General features: G+C 44.0%; 1 protein-coding gene across 1 annotated transcript in view; it reads right to left on the minus strand.

The window, feature by feature from the left end:
• KDM4B (lysine demethylase 4B) overlaps positions 1 to 20,206 on the minus strand; it is a 193,820-nt gene that overhangs the window by 56,651 nt on the left and 116,963 nt on the right. Inside the window, exon 9 of the mRNA XM_075903063.2 lies at positions 2,703 to 2,899. Coding sequence (XP_075759178.1) covers positions 2,703 to 2,899 — 197 coding nt within the window. The remainder of the gene's footprint in view (positions 1 to 2,702; positions 2,900 to 20,206) is intronic.

Below are 20,206 nucleotides of genomic sequence, written 5' to 3' on the forward strand. Positions count from 1 at the left end.
AAGTGATAAGGAGAAAGAACAAAATTTGGGTTTCATGAGACCACCAAAATCAGCCTTATAAAGCAAGGAAAGATCTAACCACTGAGGTGTCTGTGCACCATATAGTGACCCTACCTATAACAAAGGCCCTATCTCCTTACTAGTAAGTTGGATTTCACTACTGAGGCAAGGTTTTATAAGAAACAAAGTTCTGCACTCACTTAATTTACATTAAGGACAGAGAGTTCTATTAAATTAAATAGGAAAATACGCAGTCCCATCAGTATAGGAACCCAAGCGTTACTTATTTTGGCTTCAGGAGGAGAGTGAAAGGAAGTTTGTGATTGTGAAGTATGGATGTTAGCTGAAGTTTATGCTAAAATAATCTGTAGTACATAGCTGAAAATAAAATGTAAATTACCATCTCTTTCAGTTTTAGAGTTAACACCCAATTGAGATAAATAGAGCAGTTTATCCCTTGCAGAGCTATTGTTTCAGGATATCTGTAGACTCATGCAGACATCACCACATTAGTTTGCATTCAGCTCACATTTTAAAGGTTATTTTTACAACCATGAGCAACAAACTTTTTTTTAAATGAAATCTTAGATTCTGGAGTACAGTGCTCTGCCAAAGGATGGATTTCACAGCTGCAGAATTACAGCCTTCTGTAAATCAAGTCAACATCATCAGATACTACTTGGGTAGAGAGGTAACAGTGGCTCCAGAAGTATGTTCACTAACAGTCAAAAAGGGAAATGCATTCACCTGTGTCTAGGCCATATTAATCTTGTAATCAATTACTGATTATTTTAGAAGCTATTAAATTATTCTTTAACAGAAGCAGACAAGAGCTTCTAGGTTACATATAACATAATATTATACTTCATTCCAATTACAATACGAAACCTAAATGCAGCAGTTGCTAAGACAAGGAACTAAATCTACATAAAAGTTCTACAAAAACAACAAGGAGTCCAGTGGCACTTTAAATACCCTGATAAATGTGTTAGCCTTTAAACACATTTATTAGAGTATTTAAAATGCCACTGGACCACTTGCTGTTTTTGCTGAAACAGACTAACATAGCTACCTCTCTGATAAAAGGTCTGGAAATTTTTGGGATAATTGATATTTTTGGTACTGAAAGATGCAGACAAATACCTAGTAGATTTTTTTTAAAGGCCTAAGCACATTAGGCACCTCATTCCCATCAAAAGTCAAAGCTAGAGAATCTGAGAACCTTAGATCTGTCCAAAGAGAAAAGACAAAGCATAACTAAGGATCAGAGGTGTATTGGTGTAGGCTCAGCAGATTTTTTTAAAATAATTTTGATATATAATAATGTTTATTTTAAAGCATGTTTTCTATTTTATCAATTTCAATTTTCACAGTTGTGGGGAAATTATGGGTGGCTTCAGAAAACTATTTAATGATCGTAGGCATCAAGGTTCAAAAGTTAAGGATTCATAATCATGTGTTTTACTTGCCAACATAATATGTTAAAAATATACAGTCAATGTTCTTAAAATGAAACTTTCATTATCATCAACTGAAATATTTTGGTTGGTTAATGTGTGTGGTGTCATCAAGGATTATTAACATTTACCAATAAAATTCAAATCCTTCCAAACCTATCCAATCCTTCCAAACCTCTATAATGTGACAATATTAATAGTGACAATTTCCCTGAATTTCTCTAGTGTCATTCATCTAGGGCGCTTCACAAACATTAAGCCTCACTCTGGGAGGTAAAATAGTATTACACCATTCAACATGTGTAAAACTGAGGGTACGTCTAGACTACATGCCTCTGTCGCCAGAGGCATGTAGATTAGGCTACCAGACATAGGAAAATGAAGCAGCGATTTAAATAATCGCCACTTCATTTAAATTTACATGGCTGCCGCGCTGAGCCGACAAACAGCTGATCAGCTGTTTGTCGGCTCAGCGCTGTAGTCTGGACGCGCGGATGTCAACATCAAAGGCACTTGTCGACCACCCAGATATACACCTCATCCCAGGAGGCATACCTGGGTGGTCGACAAATGCCTTTGATGTCGACACCCGCGCGTCCAGACTACAGCGCTGAGCTGACAAACAGCTGATCAGCTGTTTGTCGGCTCAGCGCGGCAGCCATGTAAATTTAAATGACAGAGGCATGTAGTCTAGACGTACCCTGAGGCACAGAGATTAAGTAACTTGCCCAAAATGTCACAGAGAGCTAGAAACAGGAGTCCTGACTCCTGATGTACACATTAGAATACAACCTCTCTCCAGTTTAGAGAAGCTAAGATAATCCATTCGAAGCATGAGTTGCCCGAAAATGTCAGGAAGCAATCTCTCCCCATGTCTGTATTCTTACCTTACCAATCGCTGAGATGGGCTATATGGACCAGGTGAATTATGGGCTTATAATGGCTTGGTCTAAGAGATGCTAAGTACTGGCTACCACTGGAGATGGTGATTGAGATTCTGGACTCTGGGCTGTTAGAGGAGTTTAAACCCATCTTCTTACTTGCCTGCAAACTCCTCCCAGGAAATATCAATACGCTGAGCTATCACATGTCCCAAGCAGGACCTTTTTGACAATACTTGCCTTAAAATCCAGTTACTTTAGGAACCTTCTATCACAGTGACTGATGCAGCAAAATGCCAAGATAGATGAGAACCCACGAGCCCTAGGAATTTTGAGCATCTAGTGGATGCCATCCCCTCCTTACCTGCGGAGCAGCTTAGCTTTCAGCTCAGCCTTTGTCTCATTCCAGGCATCCAGCTCTGGGCTGGTCAGAGCTGTGGGTTTCATGTGGTCCAGAATAGCACTATCTTTCCCTTGTTTCCATAAGTTATAACGTTCTGGTTGTAGAACCCTTACAAAAACATCCATGGAAATCTTCACCATGTCTTTGCGGCAGGTGCACTAAAAGAGAATTCCAGATACCATGATCAGTCCAGTTTATCTGACAGTATGCCCAGCTTAGAGGAATTTCCCCCTTCCAGCCCCACCGTCTTTCCCCCCCTCTCAAAACAGGCTAACACTTTGCATATCTACTTTATATCGCCCCAGCCAATATAAGCCTTGGGAATTACTCCCGCTGCCCTTAGAACAGACAAGGCAGAGACTGTGCCAGCTTCCTAAACAGCTCTGCCAGTATCTTTCATCCTTAATCTGGTGAAACTTGAATAGGGTATTTGAGATCTCAGCCTCGAATTAATCTTTTTCCTGCCAACAAAATTACCAATTAGTGGGAGCTAAGGTAATGGGACGCTGATCTACTGAAACTGATTGAGATCAACGGTCATTAGATGGTAAGAAACTGTGGTTAGTATAGACCACGGTTTCCCAACCTATGGGTCAGGACCCAAATATGGGTCGCCAAGTGTCTCCCCAGCTAGCTCTGCCCACCCTTCTCCCCCCCATTTTTGAATTGCCTTGGGTCACCAAGTCTTCCTGAATTGTCAAAATGGGTCCCCATCTGGAAAAGGCTGGGATCCGCTGGTATAGACCTAGACAGATTTTGACCTGAAAGCTTGATGGTGAAAAATTCTACATCCCCATCATCCAACTGCCGGAGAGCACGTAACCCCTCAGGGCCATGTTTCCTAAATAGAAAAAGGCCTGAAAAGAAAAAAGCCTAATAGGTGCCACACCATACCTATTAAATGTTACATTCCTCTATCAAGATGACTGGTTTGGACAGAATCGTGCACAGGAAGTGGTAGCACAGAATCAAGGCCTGTTTATTGCTAGCACGGAGCAGGAATGTTGTTCAAACGTCCCCATCTACCAAAAGCTAACTGACTAATAGGCAGGAGTTGGGGGGAGGGGGAGGGATTGCACTGACTCCTCTGGATGCAGCTAATGACCAAGAGGTCTGCCTGGCAATCAGATTATTGAAAGAAGCTGAGCCCAACACAAATAGACTATGGTTACATGCAGCTTCCCTCCTCCCCCCTCCCAGAGCTGCCTCTATCAGAGGTACTGGCAGGGGAGAGCCTCCTCCCCCTGTGCAAATGTGTAACCACTAATATTTTCAGCAGTTACACATTTACCTTAATAAATGCATTTTAACATCCCTTATAAAAATACAAATGTGTATCAACTAGAGTGAACAACCAAACAGCCTGAAGCAAAAAAAAAAAAAAAAAAAAAAGAACTGCTATTAATTTTGTCTGAATTTGATTACACTTCAACCTTGAGAATAAATGTATCCACGTGTTAAGGAAATTATTTTTAAAAGATGCGTAAAAGTGATTTATTATTCCTAAACAGTCACCACAATAATTAGATTCCCGATAGCTGGATAGTAACAGTTAAATTACCAGAACTGAACATCAGAGACAGAAACTTGGCTACGTCCACACAAACTCTGGTGACTAAAGATTGGAGGACTACTGCACTGAAAAACAATCTCTGCTCCTGCAGCTACAGAAGAGAGTGGTAGCTGTAATTGCAGGGGATGCAGAGGGGGAAAGAGCTGAGCAGATGGAAAGTAAGCAAGAGGCTAAACAGCAATAACTGACATCTAGTGGAAGCATCTCTGGACCGGGGGGGGGGGGAGGGAGAGAATTGTACCATTTTTGGGCTACCAAAACTGCATTAAAATTGACCTGTGGAACTATAAATACACATTTATTATTCTACGCAGCTGTGTTTTAGGCTGACAGATTTTCAACATGCCAAACCCATATGAGAGTCACGTATCTGCAAGTCCTACCCCTTGCAGAGAGAGTTCTCTGCCCCCAGCACTGAAGCACCAGAGCATGTACGCCTCTGTAAATTGCTAGCAAATCAGGGAATGTATATGTGTAATGGAGACCATGAGCTTCAGAAAACCAACTTAACACCCCTTGTGTGTTGTGTGTTCTCCTTTTCTGGTGCAGATGGCACCTTATTAGCTGGGTGCTCAGACAACCAAAACTCTTGTCTTGTTTTGCACTCATACTGGATTTCCATTCTGTTTTGTACTCAGAGGATGACGTAATTAGAGACATCTTCCAGGACTATATTTTTAAAGCTGTTTCACACCCACACTTCCCAAACCATCTGGTTCACATTTCTACCATTTTTCTTAGCAGAAATGCGATAAATTAGACAACGTATGGCTCTGCTCCTCCCCTTTCTTCTCTCATTTGTTACTAACAGCATTAAAATATTTATGGCCCTGAATGTGAAGCAGCAGAGAGAAGAAAGGTTTTCTGCAGAGCCTGCCAGAGGATTCCTCTCCCCCTTGCCACATTCTTGTTTTTCTTTTCATAAGGTTTGCTGGCCCCTTTCTGCTCTGCAACAAAGCACTGACTAGGGAAGCAGAAATAACCTGACTGTACCGAGAGGGAGGGAATATTTATGGCTAGACAATTTCCAGCAAACTCAATTCATTTAATGAAAAACAGTGCAGGAAAGAAAGGCTAGGAATGTAATTTGGCCAAGGAGTTGCCAGAATACAGATGGTGCACCATGCTCAGATTCCAGGCTAAGCAGAAGCATTCTGCAGTGTCTCCATCAATTTGTTGCGAGTGGCTTTCAATTGCTTTCCCTTAAGTAATTACAAAAGGCACCGGTGTGTTCTTGTGAGGTGGAACTTGAAGATGCACCCTACAGAGCAGATCACCAGTTGGTCCTAGAGACCAGCCCTTTTCCCCTTTGCAAAGTTCTAATCCAACAAAAAGCTGTACAGACTAGTAACATCTCCTCTCCTGCATCTGCCTTGGTACCAGCATGTGTTCAGCACACTAAGGTCATCTCCCTTCAGGGAATACAGAGCAAATATCGAGCCAGATGGGGTTAAGTGTTATGACTGCAATCACAGAAGTCAAAACAGGTAGCACTAACTCCCACAAGGCAAGGCTGCAAGCCCCAAAGGCTCAATGTGTAAAGATTGCCAGAAATTCACACACTGGGCTCTTTCAGGTCCAATTTATAGCAGTTGTTATTCTGGGAAGAGACACTGCAGGCTGCAGTCTCCCTGGCTTAACCTCCGCAATCCTGTACCATGCCAAGCTCTCCGCCTTCTGCACAAATCTAACATGATGTATGTTTATATTTCAATTTTAATTTTATTTTATTGCTTTCACACTAGCGAGCATGAATAATTTACACGCAGCTTCTCCCCTCTGGGGCCTCTTCCAGCTCGTGCAGTGATATTTCCTCAATCACTGCAATTGTGTCATATTCATGGTCCCACGATGGCCAAACAATTCTTCCCCCACCCCCTTCCCTCTGCCACAGCAGCATAATCCTGATTCAAGCAGCAAGTACTCTCAAAGCAACTGCAAATGAGGGACTGTGGTAGTGCAGGAGGCTGGCCCTAAATACAGCAGCTGCTCCTGCAGTTGAAACAGGACAAAGCAAGTCCATATTCTCCAGCTCCTATTTAGATAACTCACCCAATTCTAAACATCTTTGCCCTGCTTCCACACCATTTTACTCATTCCCTCTTTGCAAGTATCTACATTTGTTACAAACTCGACAATTTCTGAAGACAACTGACCGACCTACACACTCCCTCTTTCTACCCCCATTTATCTTTCCTCTGCCAGGAGGGACAAACAACTCTCTGAAGGGGAATTTAGCTCTGCCCTTTCATTTCTAATGGAAAAATTAGGAACAAATGGAGTTGAGGGGGAATTAAAGGAGGTTTGAAAGGGTCTCAAGTACTCTCAGAGCTCTGCGGACCTACTATGTTCCAACCACTGTATTTAAAAAAAAAAATGGAAAAGGAGACAAAGGAGGAGTTGGTGCCCTCTATATGACTTGTACTGCAGAAGCACTGATTCTGCTGTATGGATATTCCCCTTTATGATGCATTCAAGTATAAAAATGGTGACCAGATGAAGGAGCCAGACTGTTATACTTCCAATCTAGCTATGAATAAGAGGAGACCAACTTCTTCTCCATGATCTTCAGAAAAAGGGGTGCAGAAGATAAGGCCACATTCAGAATGGAGAAGAAATCACTCTTAACAGTTTCTCAGTTTTGTATCTCAGGTAAGCATGAACCTAGAAAAGGAATGCTGATCAATCTCCTTACTACTCAAAGAATGGACGAGCCCCCATTTGACACAAAGAGCTGGCATTATGTCTGAAGGCATTACACCTTCCTCAGAAGCCGTCCAACCATGCACTGAAGCCATGTGGATGCCTTCCTCTTTCTGCCCCTTAGTTACTGTTGCACATTCCAGTGACAGTGACAATCTCTTCACTGTCCCTCACATGTGGAGATACCAGACATCTCTTCAAGAAAACCCTCTCCTACAGCTGTTTGTGATCATTTAATCAATTCCCTGAATGTCTGTAATAGGTTGCAGAAAGCAGAGAACGGACAGCAAGTCCACAATCTCGCCCATCTCTGCCTCTCCCAATTCTCCTTGCTGGAGCGCTACAGTGGGATAAGTAGCACTGTTTAATAAGTGATGTCAGTAGAACTGGAACATGGATGACTTGCCAGGGATAGTAAAGAGAATATGCAACATGTGTATGCAACATGGGTACTAGCTCTTAATAGTTATGATGTATCTTCAAATTATAAAGTATAAATAGGATAGAAAATAAATTAAAATAATCTGCACATAAACAAAATGGGATAAAATAGTTCAAACAGAACTAGTCATGTTTAAATTAAGCTACTCAGAATTCTGAGATTTAGTGCCACACTACAGAGTTCAATTTGCTTTCCAAAAATCTGTGCTTTCAAATTAAAACATGTCTAGGTCAGTTAGCTACAATGCTATAAAACAGGGGTCGGCAACCTTTCAGAGATTTAACTTATTCACTTCTATTTATGTATATGCATGCCAAAGGGAGGACAAAACAGGGACAGGCTGGGTACAGTGACCATATTTTCTGAACCAGCTGCAGCTGGGGAGAACGGTTTAATTTAAATGATGAAACAGATTGAGCATTTTAACTTTCTTGTGTTAGTTTATCAAACTTCATTTTAAATAAAGTAAAATATTAATTTATGCCCAACACAAAAGATCTCAATATTTTCTTTATTTATGGCAGGGGTGGGGAACCTTTTTTGGGTCAGAGGCCACTGACCCACTGAAAAATCAGTTGGGGACCACACAAGTGGCAGAAAAGTTTAATAACTGCTACCTTTTGCCTAGATTTAATAGGTATAGGATTTGATTTGCTATGCAGCTTAGCCAGCATGCATCAGGTGAATCACTTTTATAAGCAAGAAATGTGTTTCTTCTTCAAAAAATGGTGCTGGATGGACATATTTGGTGCTGACTGGACTACAGAAACCCTGATGTGACATCCCAATCTTCACAGCAGAACAACCCCATCTCTCTTTTCGTCCCCTACCCATTGATAAATGCTCCAAGTGAAATGCTGTAAAAAACCCCATTCAAGCAACCCAAGGAATCTTTGTTACAACCTTCCTTCTCTGCGCTCTCGGTGGAATTTATCCCTGCTTTAGACCCACAGAAGGACTTAAAGTGACAAGGTCACCAAAAGCATGGACCATGACTAAATGGCAACAAGAAGGCCATATACTTGTCAAGTTGAAATGACAGATGAAAAAATTTACAGCTATAGAGTTAAGGGACTCTGGGATCTAATCAAGCATCTTTGAGTCTCTCTTCCTCTCATTTGGTACCCAGAATGCCATACCAAACTGCTGGGAAACAGCGTGGCTGTCACCATGCATGCCGAGAAAGTGACAGATCAAACAGCAGAATATTCATAATCAGGGTCTCATAGGACCTGCTGGCAAGTTCAGAGGAAAATGAAAGTATGATGTAGGGTGTGCTGTTTTCCTTCAGTTACAGGGAATCAGAGACCCAAAGTGGCAACAAATTGACTTCTGAAAAACAAAATCATGACAGCAGAGTCACCCAAGTGAACCCTCACTAGTCTGCTGGTACAATCCTGCACCACAGGGTGAATGCCTACCATATTTAACACCACAAGCTCTCTCACATCCTGATTGCACTCTAGACAGAACACAGGACAGGTGCTTACATGAAGTTTAAGAGGATAGAAGTCTATTGCCCATGCAAATCATGATTCTCAGACTCAAAAGGGCCCATTAGTGCAATTACTGAAATATCTGTGTGTCTATATCTATATTTTCAGTTTTAGTGTTTCCCTTGAGCTAAGTATTTAACGAAAAGCCTACCTTCCTCAGAGCCCAGGAGGGCCTTTTAGGAATCCACTACATCCAGGGAAACTCTCCACATATTTTCTATTGATGCTGCTTTTCCCCCCAACTAAACTCTCATTTCACAAGCTAGCGATTTCATTGACTTCTTCCCCAAGAAGCAACAGGGATCTGGTTATCAAAAGATAGGGTATGAAGATAAAAGCATGGCATGGACTACTTATGGTCAAAGCCAATGCGAAAGAGCCATAAACAAATTGGTTTAGATAAGCTGAAGATCCCATTTTGGAGAAGAGTCAAAACTGAACAGATTTCCATCTCTTTGTGCTACCACAGAACACAAAGTTCAGGCTAGTCCAGGGGTGGGCAATAATTTTTAATGGAGGGGGTGGGGGTGCTACACCAAGATCTGGCAAATGCTCAAGGGCCACATTTCTACCGATGGAGTTTCGGGTCTGGGACAGAGATTGGATGCAGGTGGGAGCTTGGGGTAGGAGTCTGGGGTCCAAGACAGGTGTGGAGTCTGAGAGGGAGTTTGGGTGAAGGAGGGGATTATGATCTGGGGCAGAGGCTTGGGGTGCAAAGTCCAGGAGGGAGTATGGGTGCAGGAGAGGATTCTGGCCTGAGAGAGGGGCTCTAGGAGGGTGCGGTGGGCAGGGTCTGGGAGGGAGTTGTGACCTGGGGGAAGGGGGTACAGAGAGTCTGGGTTGTGGCCTGGGGCAGGCAGTTGGGAGGGAAGAGAGCAGGTGTGTCAGAGGCAGGCTCTGGCTGGGAAGCGCTTATCTAACCAGCTTCTAGTCATCAGCCCTGCAGGAAACTGAAGGTTGCAGTCACAAGCTGCTCCACATGGCTCTGCTTCAAGCAGGGTGAAGGAGTTGGGGGGGAAGCTTCATTGCCTGCCTCTGACACCAGCCTGCCTCTTCGCTGTTATTGGTCAGAAACTAGCCAATGGGAGCTGAGAGATCTGGTGAGGAGCGGAGCAGAGCACAAAGCCTCCCTCCTTGCTCCCAGAATAGAGCAGCCACATTTAATGTAGCTGCTACTGCGCTGTGCTTAAGGGTTGCAGCGAGGCAGCCGCAGGCTGGATCTAGTGGCTTGGTGGGCCGGATCCAGCCCTCTGGCAACCTCTTGCCCACCCCTCGGCTAGTCTATGGTAGTAATCAGACAGTGCTTATTAAAATACAAAAAAGACACATAAGGAAATAAAATCCCCATCTTGAGTCCTGCAACTTACCCCTTTCCAGCAGATATGATCAATTCAGAACTGTCACAGCAGACACGACACGCCTTTGAGTGCCTAAAACTGCATGAACACAATAAAACACTTTTCCTAAAGAGACAGTGTCCTACCCCTGCAAAGGCTAAAAAAGTCACTTCATTAGTTCGCTCCCACAGTCTAAATGGGATAACTGATTATCTAATCAAGCCAACAATTTCCTTCCACCATTCCTAGCAGGTGGGAGGAAGGAAACTGTTAAGTCTCACTAACCTTTTATCATGACCTCCAGATGTGCCAAATTTTGTCTTTTATGACCACTAATAATCGTCTGTATAAGGATGCAAAGTCAAATGGCTCACTTGATAAACAGTAACAAAAATTAAGCAAAAGCGGCGAGGAGTCCTGTGGCACCTTATAGACTAATTGAAGTGATGGAGCATAAGCTTTCGTGGGCAAAGACCCACTTCATCAGATGCATCAAAATTAAGCAAATATACAAAAAGCTGGATTTCATTTTAATACTTAGAAAGGTGGATTCACTCCCCAACAATTGACTTCCTAGCTACTAAAAGAAAACAGAATCCAATCTGCTCTGTAGCATATGGAAAGTTAATGTGAAGGAACATTTCTCCCCATACAGAAACAGACGCTTAGGTTAAATAAGTAAGTTTTAAAAATGGCATTTCTGTGCCTCCTGCTGAAGGGTTCAATGTTTTGCTGAATGTGAGATCTGGCAATATGCAAGGTCATCCAAGACGGAACTAAATTCCATTTTGCTTTAAAGCTGGATTTTAAACACAAGAAAAATGCACACATTCAAAGATTAAGTTCTCCTCCTTGTTAAGCTAGTTCTAAAAACAAGACAAAAATTTTGGCTTGATGCCTCTAATTCTGGGATTGCTTATGATTCTGGGGTCACAGAGGAGGTGGCTGCTTCCAAGACAAAGCTAAAATTCTTATTCACTAATTCACTTATATGGGGGGGGCGATATATTGGTAACACATTTCACACTGCCTCTTTCCACATCAAATTTCAGAACACTAACTGAGCAGGAAGGTTACAGGGTTTCTGTTAACTACTCTGCAAGATGCAGGAGTCTCCAAATGGCACCCTTCCCAGTATAATACCCTAACCTGAGGGTTTATTCTTTGACCTAACTCGTGCAAATTAGGGTGCAGCTAATTACAACCCACCCACAGGTTGCAAAGGAAACATGGTCATGTGTCTCTTCTGTACATTTTCCTTCCACTAAACCCCACATTCTGTGACTTCAAGCAAACACTCATCTAGCGATCCAAGTTTTGTCAAGTGGCCAAGACACCCTGAATTGCAGGAAGATGGCAATGCATGGCGGAAAAAGCAGATGAGGACCACCTGTCCTCAGGTTAATGAAAAGTTAAATTTGGAGGGGAAAAAGAGCTAAAAAAGTACATTTGCATGTTTATTGGCTGGGAGTTGAAAGCTTGTGGGAAGGAATGAGCCTTGACCCCCTGTTTCTGATGTAATTACTAGCATTGCAGTAAGTCTCAAAAACAAACCAGTTCATTAGGAAATCCACTGGAAACACACTGTTGAGTTTCATAAACAAAACAATTAGGGAAAATTTTCTAAGGACTCCCCCTGGTCCTTGGCTGCAGGGCATGCTTCCTCTCTGCTTGCTTCTGTAATGCTCTGTGCAGGTTTTTGTTGGTAGAATGACAGTGGATAGGTGTTGAATGGTGTCAGATAAGGGCAACATTTACCCCACTCTGTCCATAAACAACAAAATCGAAACAGAATTCTGATTCAGGAAAGAGAATGGTAGGCTGTTGAGAAGTCTGTCTCGGGCAAAATGTAATAGCTTCATACACAACTGTGTTTTTGTAAGTTATCTTGGATCAAAAACTTCTTATGGGAAACTAAGAAATGATTTCCCAAAACTACCATGTACCTTCCCTGAGAATTTTCACTACATAGGCTGAAAACCAGAAGAAAGTTTCTAACCTGAAAACCAGAAGAAAGTTTCTAACCATCAGGGGAGTGAGATTCTGGAACAGCCTTCCAGTAGGAGTAGTTGAGGCAAGCAACCTAGTTAGCTTTAAGATGCAGGTTGGTAATTTTATGAACAGTATTCTGTGACTGGGTTATCAAAGACAGCAGTGAACAGGACTCGATGACCTCTGTGGTCCCTTTCACTCCTATGCTCCTATTTCTGTCCATCTATATCAGGTGGTTACTCTCCAACTTTGAAGCTCTCAAGGCATTAGTCTGGGATCTATCAAACACACACAGGTAAGTTCCTCTACACAGCAAACAGAATTACAGTACAAAACAAATTCCACATCAGTGAGATTCAGAGTTTGAGCCCAACAGGACTGTGAAAATCCTCTCAGCAACATTATCAGTGGGGATTCAATAAAAACCAACTCCTTTCACTTTGATAGTCTCATTCCAGTTTGTGGGCTAAATACAATGATGGTTTGTGTAGTACGCATTTTATGCATTTGTATTGAACACCAACTGCAGACTATCCTGAGACATTCATAAGAAAAAGTTCAATTCTCTCCATTGTTGTACAAGATTTAAAGCTCGACGAAAGGCAGCTGCTCACTTGCACTTCTTGTTCTCAAAATATGTAATTACAGTAGTCCACTGATTGTTGCAATGCTGTGGAGCCATTGAATATTCAAATGCTATTGTATCAACTTTATCAATGTTTATGTAACTTTATGGGCTGGCTCCTGGTTATATACCTGGCTCAATAGGTAAGCTAAAAAATGTTTCCTGTACAAAAAAAATCAGTGTAGAAACAAAGCAGGTAACAAGTCTGCTGTGCACCTGAAGTACTTTAAATTCTACAACATTCTCCCTGTGGCAGGTGGGTGGCCATCTGGTAAGTTAAATATATATTTTAGCCGCTTGCCATTACGATTTGTTTTCTCTGATGTTTTTGTTCTGAATACGCAGTACTTTGCTTTATGAAAGCTGGCTGGCACTGACAGGGTTAATCAATAACCTCCCACCCCCATTCCATCCCTCTCCCCAGAAGACACCTGCAAGGGCTGAGCTAACCTCAAGCTGAGAAAATCCCGGTGAATTGCAGGAATCTGCAGCCTAAAGTTCAGGTCTAGAGGGAAAAAAGTCACGCGGCTCTGCCCCGAGAAAGATGACAGCTGAAGGGTGAGACTTCAGTGGGGTGGCCTGAGGAGGACACAAGACAGTCAGAGGTGCTGTTAACTCTAGAGATGTTAAAGTTCAACTGATTAACCATTTAACCAATAAACTGGTGCTTATCAGATAACAGAATCGTTTAAACTCAGCCTCCGAACCGGGTAGGCAAGGGCTGAAGGCCACTCCTGGGGCTAAGCTTTATACCGCAGAGCCTGCAGCATGCGTAACCATGTAACCGCTGAGGGTCTGAGTGGCTACACAGTTACTCACGGTCTCCTTTTGTCCTAGCTGATCAGGAATTGCTTGCGGATTACAGCCCAGTCCCATATCTATAGGAAATTGCTCACTGGCTTATGCGCAGAACAGGACCCTGACACTTTGAAATGAAACCATCTTTTTGGTGACCAGATCAAAGAGACAGAACACACAGCTTTGACTGCTCCCATGGTGAAACCAGCTCCTCACTGCTCCTATTTCCTCTTCTCCCTCCCCCTCCACACACAGGCTTGCACGGCCTTTTCTAGAAACTGAGGCTGGGAAGCAAACTCTACCAAGCCTGCTATGCTTTTCAGCTTAGGGTCAATATTAGCACCTCTTACAATAAATTAACCACTCTCTATGGTACACACAAAATGCTCACTTCCCATACAGTGAATTGGCCACGGTAGGCTCTGACATCACTAGCATCTAATGTATACTTTGGATTAATCTATTTTCAGAGGTTAAGCAGCTAAAATTCACTTGCTTTAGCTTCAACTGCAAGATTTGGCAGAGAGTGTCTGTGCATAAATAAGGCAGCAAGAAACTATGTATGTTATCTGAAAAAGGCAAAAGATAGCAACCAAAGCCCATTTGAAAACTATGCAACAAATGAAGCACAGCTCATTCTTTCATTGAGAATCTACATCCACCTGCAGATATTTTCAGAGCTGCATGAGGAACTGCTGAGTTACTGAGTACATGCAAGATCTGAATCCTTATTCATAAGAAGGGCCCTACCACATTCATAGTCCATTTCGGCCAATTTCATGGCCAGAGGATTTAAAAGATCACAAAATTTCATTATTTCATCTATTTAAATCTGAAATTTCAAGGTGTTGCAATTGTAGGGTCCTCAACCAAAAAGGAGTTGTGTGTGTGTGACCCGGGGCAAGGGGGTCACAAAAGTTACTGTAGAGGAGACTAAAATACTGCTACCTTTACTTTTGTACCGGAGCTGGCTTTGCCTTCAGAGCTGGACATCTGGAGAATGGCAGCTGCTGGCCAGAACCCAGCTCTAAAGGCAGAGCAGCCACCAGAAGGATGGTATAGGCATGATATTTCTGCCCTTACTTCTGTGCTCTTGCCTGCTGAGCTGAGCTGTCAGTCAGCAGCCCCCATTCTTTAGATGGCCAGCTTTGAAGGCAGCCGCATAAAAATAAGGGTGTTATTGTATGGTATCGACACCCTTACTTCTGCATGGCTGCTGGCAGGTCATTGTCTTCAGGGCTGGACACTCAACCAACACTCTCTGGACATCTAGCTCTGAAGCCAATGCCAAAGTAAGGGTGGCAATACTGCAATCCTCCTAAAAACCTCAAACCTTCTGTAACCCTTTTTGGGTCAGGACCCACGATTTGAGAAACACTGCTCTTCCCCATGAAATCTGTCTCGCATAGGGTAAAATGCACAACATGAGAAAAGACCAGATTCAACAGTCCATGATGTGTTTTTCATTGTCATGAATTGGATATGAGTGCGCTCCTCTCTGAGCCACCCAGTGAAAACCTTGCACCTGTAACCACAGAACCATGCTGGAAGAAATCTGGAGCACTTGTCTGCAGAGACAAATGATTAAACAAACAGGAGCCAAAAATCAGGAAAGGCAATGTGAGACTCCTTTTAAAATGTTCTTTCTATACATGGCTAAGGATGGCAGGGAGGGTTAAGGAATACAGAGGTTTACAAGGTACTGGGGGCAGTCAAATGGAAAGGCAATAAGAGGAAATAAAGCCATTCTTCTCCCAACACTGCCAAGGGAATTTGCTCCTGGAATAGAGGGTATTAATATATTAATCATGCTTCAATACTATCAAACAGGAACAGGAAGCACACACTGTTTTCCTGCCATGAGGCCATCAACTATATATATATATATATATATATATATATATATATATATATATATATATATATATATATATATATATATATGACAGACAAAAAGACAGACTAGCTGAAGATAAATAATTTCCAACTAGCCCACTGGAAAAACAGCAGGGGTGAAAATTTTTATTTCTATAGACACTGGGGAGGGGAGCAGAGTGGGCAGAAAAACATGGGACCAGTTCAGTGAGCAAATGATTTAACCAAGGGAGACATATGCTGCAAGTTGTGTTTAACTGGTTAACTGTTAAAATGGGGCTGGACTGGAATGCCCCTCAGTGTTGGGGGCAAGGGCTCCTCCAATCCAGCTGCTTTTGACCATGTGCGGGATAACTGGCTGGCAGCCCTTCTCCCCCCTGCAAGGCTGCCAACCCTCAGCCCATGCGGGCTGGGAGTCAGCAATCCTGCAGAGCTTGAGTAGTGGGCCGTGGGTAGAGGGCTGCTCCAAGGAAACAGTTAGCCATTACTCAGTAACCATCACCCATTAAGGGTGATGTTTACCAGTTAACCAGTTACATGTTCACATGCCTTCTTTGCTATCACTAGTAATCAGGTCTCTTTCTGTAGTTAATAAATTCCTTTTATATTTTATCTAAAACACTGTATTGTTTGAAGGGCAAAAGGGAAAACAATCTCAGCTCATGAAGACGAGTTAGTGCACATCCACTTTCCTTTGCAGAAGTAGCAGACTGGGCACCAAATTCATACTGGTTGGATTGTGACCACGGCAGCACGGTACAGCTGTGGGGTCTTAGGCCGGGTACCTGTGTGTATTTTGGCTGTTGCCTCTCCATTGTGGGTGCATGAGCGGATGGCCAGAACATTTATGAGCACAGCTGGGTGCAGCCTCTACCGGTGGACACTGATGTGAATGCAAAGTTGGAGGGCCTTGGAGGTTGTCACATCACAATGCAAAGAGGGAACTGCTCAGTGAGACAGAGGGTTCAGCTGTACCTCAGTTCCAGGTAGTATGGGGGAGAGAGGGAGTGACACACCCATCACACAAACAATGGGAATTTGAGTTCTGGGGAAGTAGGAGGCCTTTGACAGGCAACCTGTAGCTTACCTTCTTTGGGCTGAGCACTATAGGATTAGTTTCCAGTCAACCTTGTCAATGGCAGAAAAATCTGCCTGTTCCTCAGGTGGCTTTGTGGGAAGGGCATTGGAGAACTATCCGCACATAAGTGACCTTGGCTACACCCTCACTGAAAAGAGACTGGGTTCTAGGCCAAACTCAGCACAGCTCAGGCTTCAACCCACTGTGACATACCAGGGTACAATCCAGACAAAGGGGTAGCTATATCACATCTGCCTGTAACCTCAGGTACCTTTTACAATGCCTTGCTGCTGAAGTCTCCAACCTGGACTGCTCACAAACAGCCTCCAAAATGCAAGTCACTCCCAGCTATGTCTGGGTGTGTGCTGCAGCCAGTAAGCCTCACCTTGGATCTTACCAGCCTTAACAAGTACCACAATGTGACTCCAATATGCTCCCTGTCCCAGATTCCCCCCCAAAAAATGTACTTCCTGTACTGCCCAGCTCTCTTCCTGGAGTGTATGAATATATTAACTTAAAAAAAAACCAACATATAGTCTGGTAGCACTTTAAAGACTAACAAAACATGTAGATGGGCACAGCCCACTTCTTCAGATGACCAGAGTGTTGGATGTCCAGGACCAAAATGTTTTGTTACTCTTTAAAGCACTACCAGACTATTTGTTGTTTTTTTAAGTTTATCCTGTACAGACTAAGTCAGCTACCCCCCTGAAGCTTCTGAATATATTAAGTCTGTTATTCCTTTAAGAGACTAATGCACACACATGGCTTGTTATCCAGACACACATTTGAACACACTGAATCAGATAAAACAATCAAACAAGTGTACTAACTACGAAGAGATAGTTTTCAAGTGAGTACAAGTAATACTGAGGCATAAAAGTTTGAAATGATTACAAGAAAAACAAAGATAAAATGCAAAATGGCATCGAATTAACTATATTAGATTAAAAGTGAAGTCTCTTACCGCATGCTTTCAGCACTCATTGACCAAATCTTCAGGTCAGGAACCACTCCCCAGAGTCCAGCTACCTCAGGAATCAACTGGGTTGGTGCCCAGTCTACTACTTCTACAAAAGAAAGTTTTCCTTTCCAGAAGGCCTGCTCAGCTCCGTGTCCTTCGGTAATTACCCAGATCAGGCTAATTCATTATCAAACAGAAGAACAAAGTCCTCAAAAGCACCAAAAACAATCTGGCTTACACTGTGCAGTAATTAACTTCCAATTAAACCAGGCTGATATTAGAACAAGCCTCTCCTTTAAAAATCTGTATAAGTGCTGAAATGAGAAATCTCTCAGATGGGCTGCAACCTTCATTGATCCCCCTCAGAACTAGAGTAAGAAAAAAAAAGCACTGTCATTCTGCTTCTAAAAAGTTAAATATCCTTCACTGATAACAGAAAGCTTACAAAGCAAAGCAATCTCCACAACAGCTGTGTAACAGTGGCTTGACACTACAGGCCAGAAGGCCTACAGTCAACCAACCTTAATTCTTAAGGAGCCACACCTGGGAGAGATGAGGTGTCTTCTCCATAAAGATCAGGAGGAAGCTGTAAAGAAGGGGGGAGGGAAAGAATGTTCAGGGATGAGAGATGGCTAGGAGTGAGTAGGCTCCAGCACACAGTCCCAGGAGTTATGACTGAGACACTAGCCACATAGGGCCTGCCAAATCAGGAAAGGCCCCAGGCAGGAAGGCCTGGGAGGAAGAAGAGAAAATGTTTGTTTTGTGTGGACAAGTGGTCCGATGGCATCCCAGCTTCAGCTGCCGGGGGGCAAGGGCTCCTCAAATCCAGCTGCTTTTGACCATGTGCGCGGTAACCGGCTGGCAGCCCTTCTCCCCCCTACAAGGCTGTCAACCCTCAGCCCATGCAGGCTGGGAGTCAGTAGTCCTGCAGAGCTGGAGCAGCTCCAAGGAAACGGTTAGCCATTACCCAGTAACCATCAGCCTTAATGGGATCTGGTGTCCCTGTCTTTTTCATTCACTGCCCCCACTGCTAAGAAACACTGAGGCGGGCAGGTGAACAGGTGCTCAAATCCTTTCCAGGGATGAAATATTTGTGCTCTTCTCCCTTCACCCAGGAAAAACAGAGGCAAGAGTCTGACAGATGGTTTTGGCTGTGAATTGGATAGTTTTTATTATCAGGAGCTCTACCCTGTCCAGAGGCTAGATGCCCACCATAGGTTGCTCCTGCTTGACCTCCTTTACTTGGAGGTTGAGGCCAAGGGCCATGTTCCTGAGGAGATCTTGCAGTGCCCTATAGTCCACAGGCAGCAGTCCAATGACCAATGCACTTGCCATGGTCTCATTTGGCCTGGGGCTGCTCAGGAGCCGGAGGGTGAGAGCTTTTGTGGAAGGTGGTGAGGGGATTGTCACTGCCTCCGGACAACCTCAACAGCTGACCACTGCCCCACTGCCCCATTGCCTCTGGGACACAGGACTCAGAGAGAATCTGTGGAGGACCCCAGCGATAGCTAGTCCTGGTGTTGACAGAAGGCCCGCAGGGTCTAAAACTGCCATTGCGGAGCCCACTGCAAAATGCTAGAGTCTCTGGGGGACTCAGGAGCCACTGGCATCAAACGACCCAAAGCAGCAGATGCCCCCTCCAGAGGGAGACGACAGAGACATCGATTGGGAAAGAGCTGGCTGGTCAGCAGCGATGTGTTGCCTGGTGCCAGTGCATAGTGCTTCTGTGGTGCCAGACAGCAAACCCTGGACTTCTCTCAGGAAGATGACCTCGACCTGGGCCGGAACTGCAAGCAGCACTGGGATCCAGGCCAGTGCCTGGACCATGCAGGTGAGGATCAGCACTGTGGGGTAGTACTATGCTGTGTTGAGAAGTGACACAGAGAGGAGTGGTGCTGAGACTGAGGCAGCACAGCACGGCACACTCCCTGGATGGAGTGCCATGATGGACGTTGGTACCAGGAGGTCTGGGATCTCATTGAGGACCCAGATCCAGAGCAGGAATGGCTGTCAGGAGTAGCCCTTGATCGGGAGCAGCTCCATTAGGTCTGACTATGGGACTGATGCCGTGAGTCAAACCAGCGGCACTCACAGGAGCAGTGCCAGGACTCCAAGCAACAGGGTACAGTGGCCAAGCCACACAGGCCCATCATAACTGGCTTTCCCCTGGATAGCTTACGGGGACGGGGCAATGGTCTGTTCTGGGAGGCAGGGGACTTCAGTGCTGTGATCTCTAGGAAGCCTTATGTAAACTCAAAGGTGTCAGAGGTGGAAGAGGGGCCAACCTCCACCATCTCCAGTCTGTCAGTCCAGCAAAACGGGGCACGGTACCCAAGGTGAATGTGACACCGCAGGGCCCTCAAGGCAAAGACGCAGAAGGTCCCTCAGATAACGACACTGGGGTCAAAAAGTTGGTACTGGAGTTGGTTTCATTACCCTGAAAGACCTCACTGGGGCTACCACACCAAGCCAAGCCTGCCTTCCACACTGTTTTCATAACCAATGGTGCACTGCGCATCAAGGCACCTGGCACCAGGGCCGTCCCTCTGCACCCTTGAACAGGGCAAGGCATTGAGCGGAAG

This window comes from Pelodiscus sinensis, chromosome 32 (assembly GCF_052426305.1).
Source record: "Pelodiscus sinensis isolate ZL-2025 chromosome 32, ASM5242630v1, whole genome shotgun sequence".
NCBI lineage: Eukaryota > Metazoa > Chordata > Testudines > Trionychidae > Pelodiscus > Pelodiscus sinensis.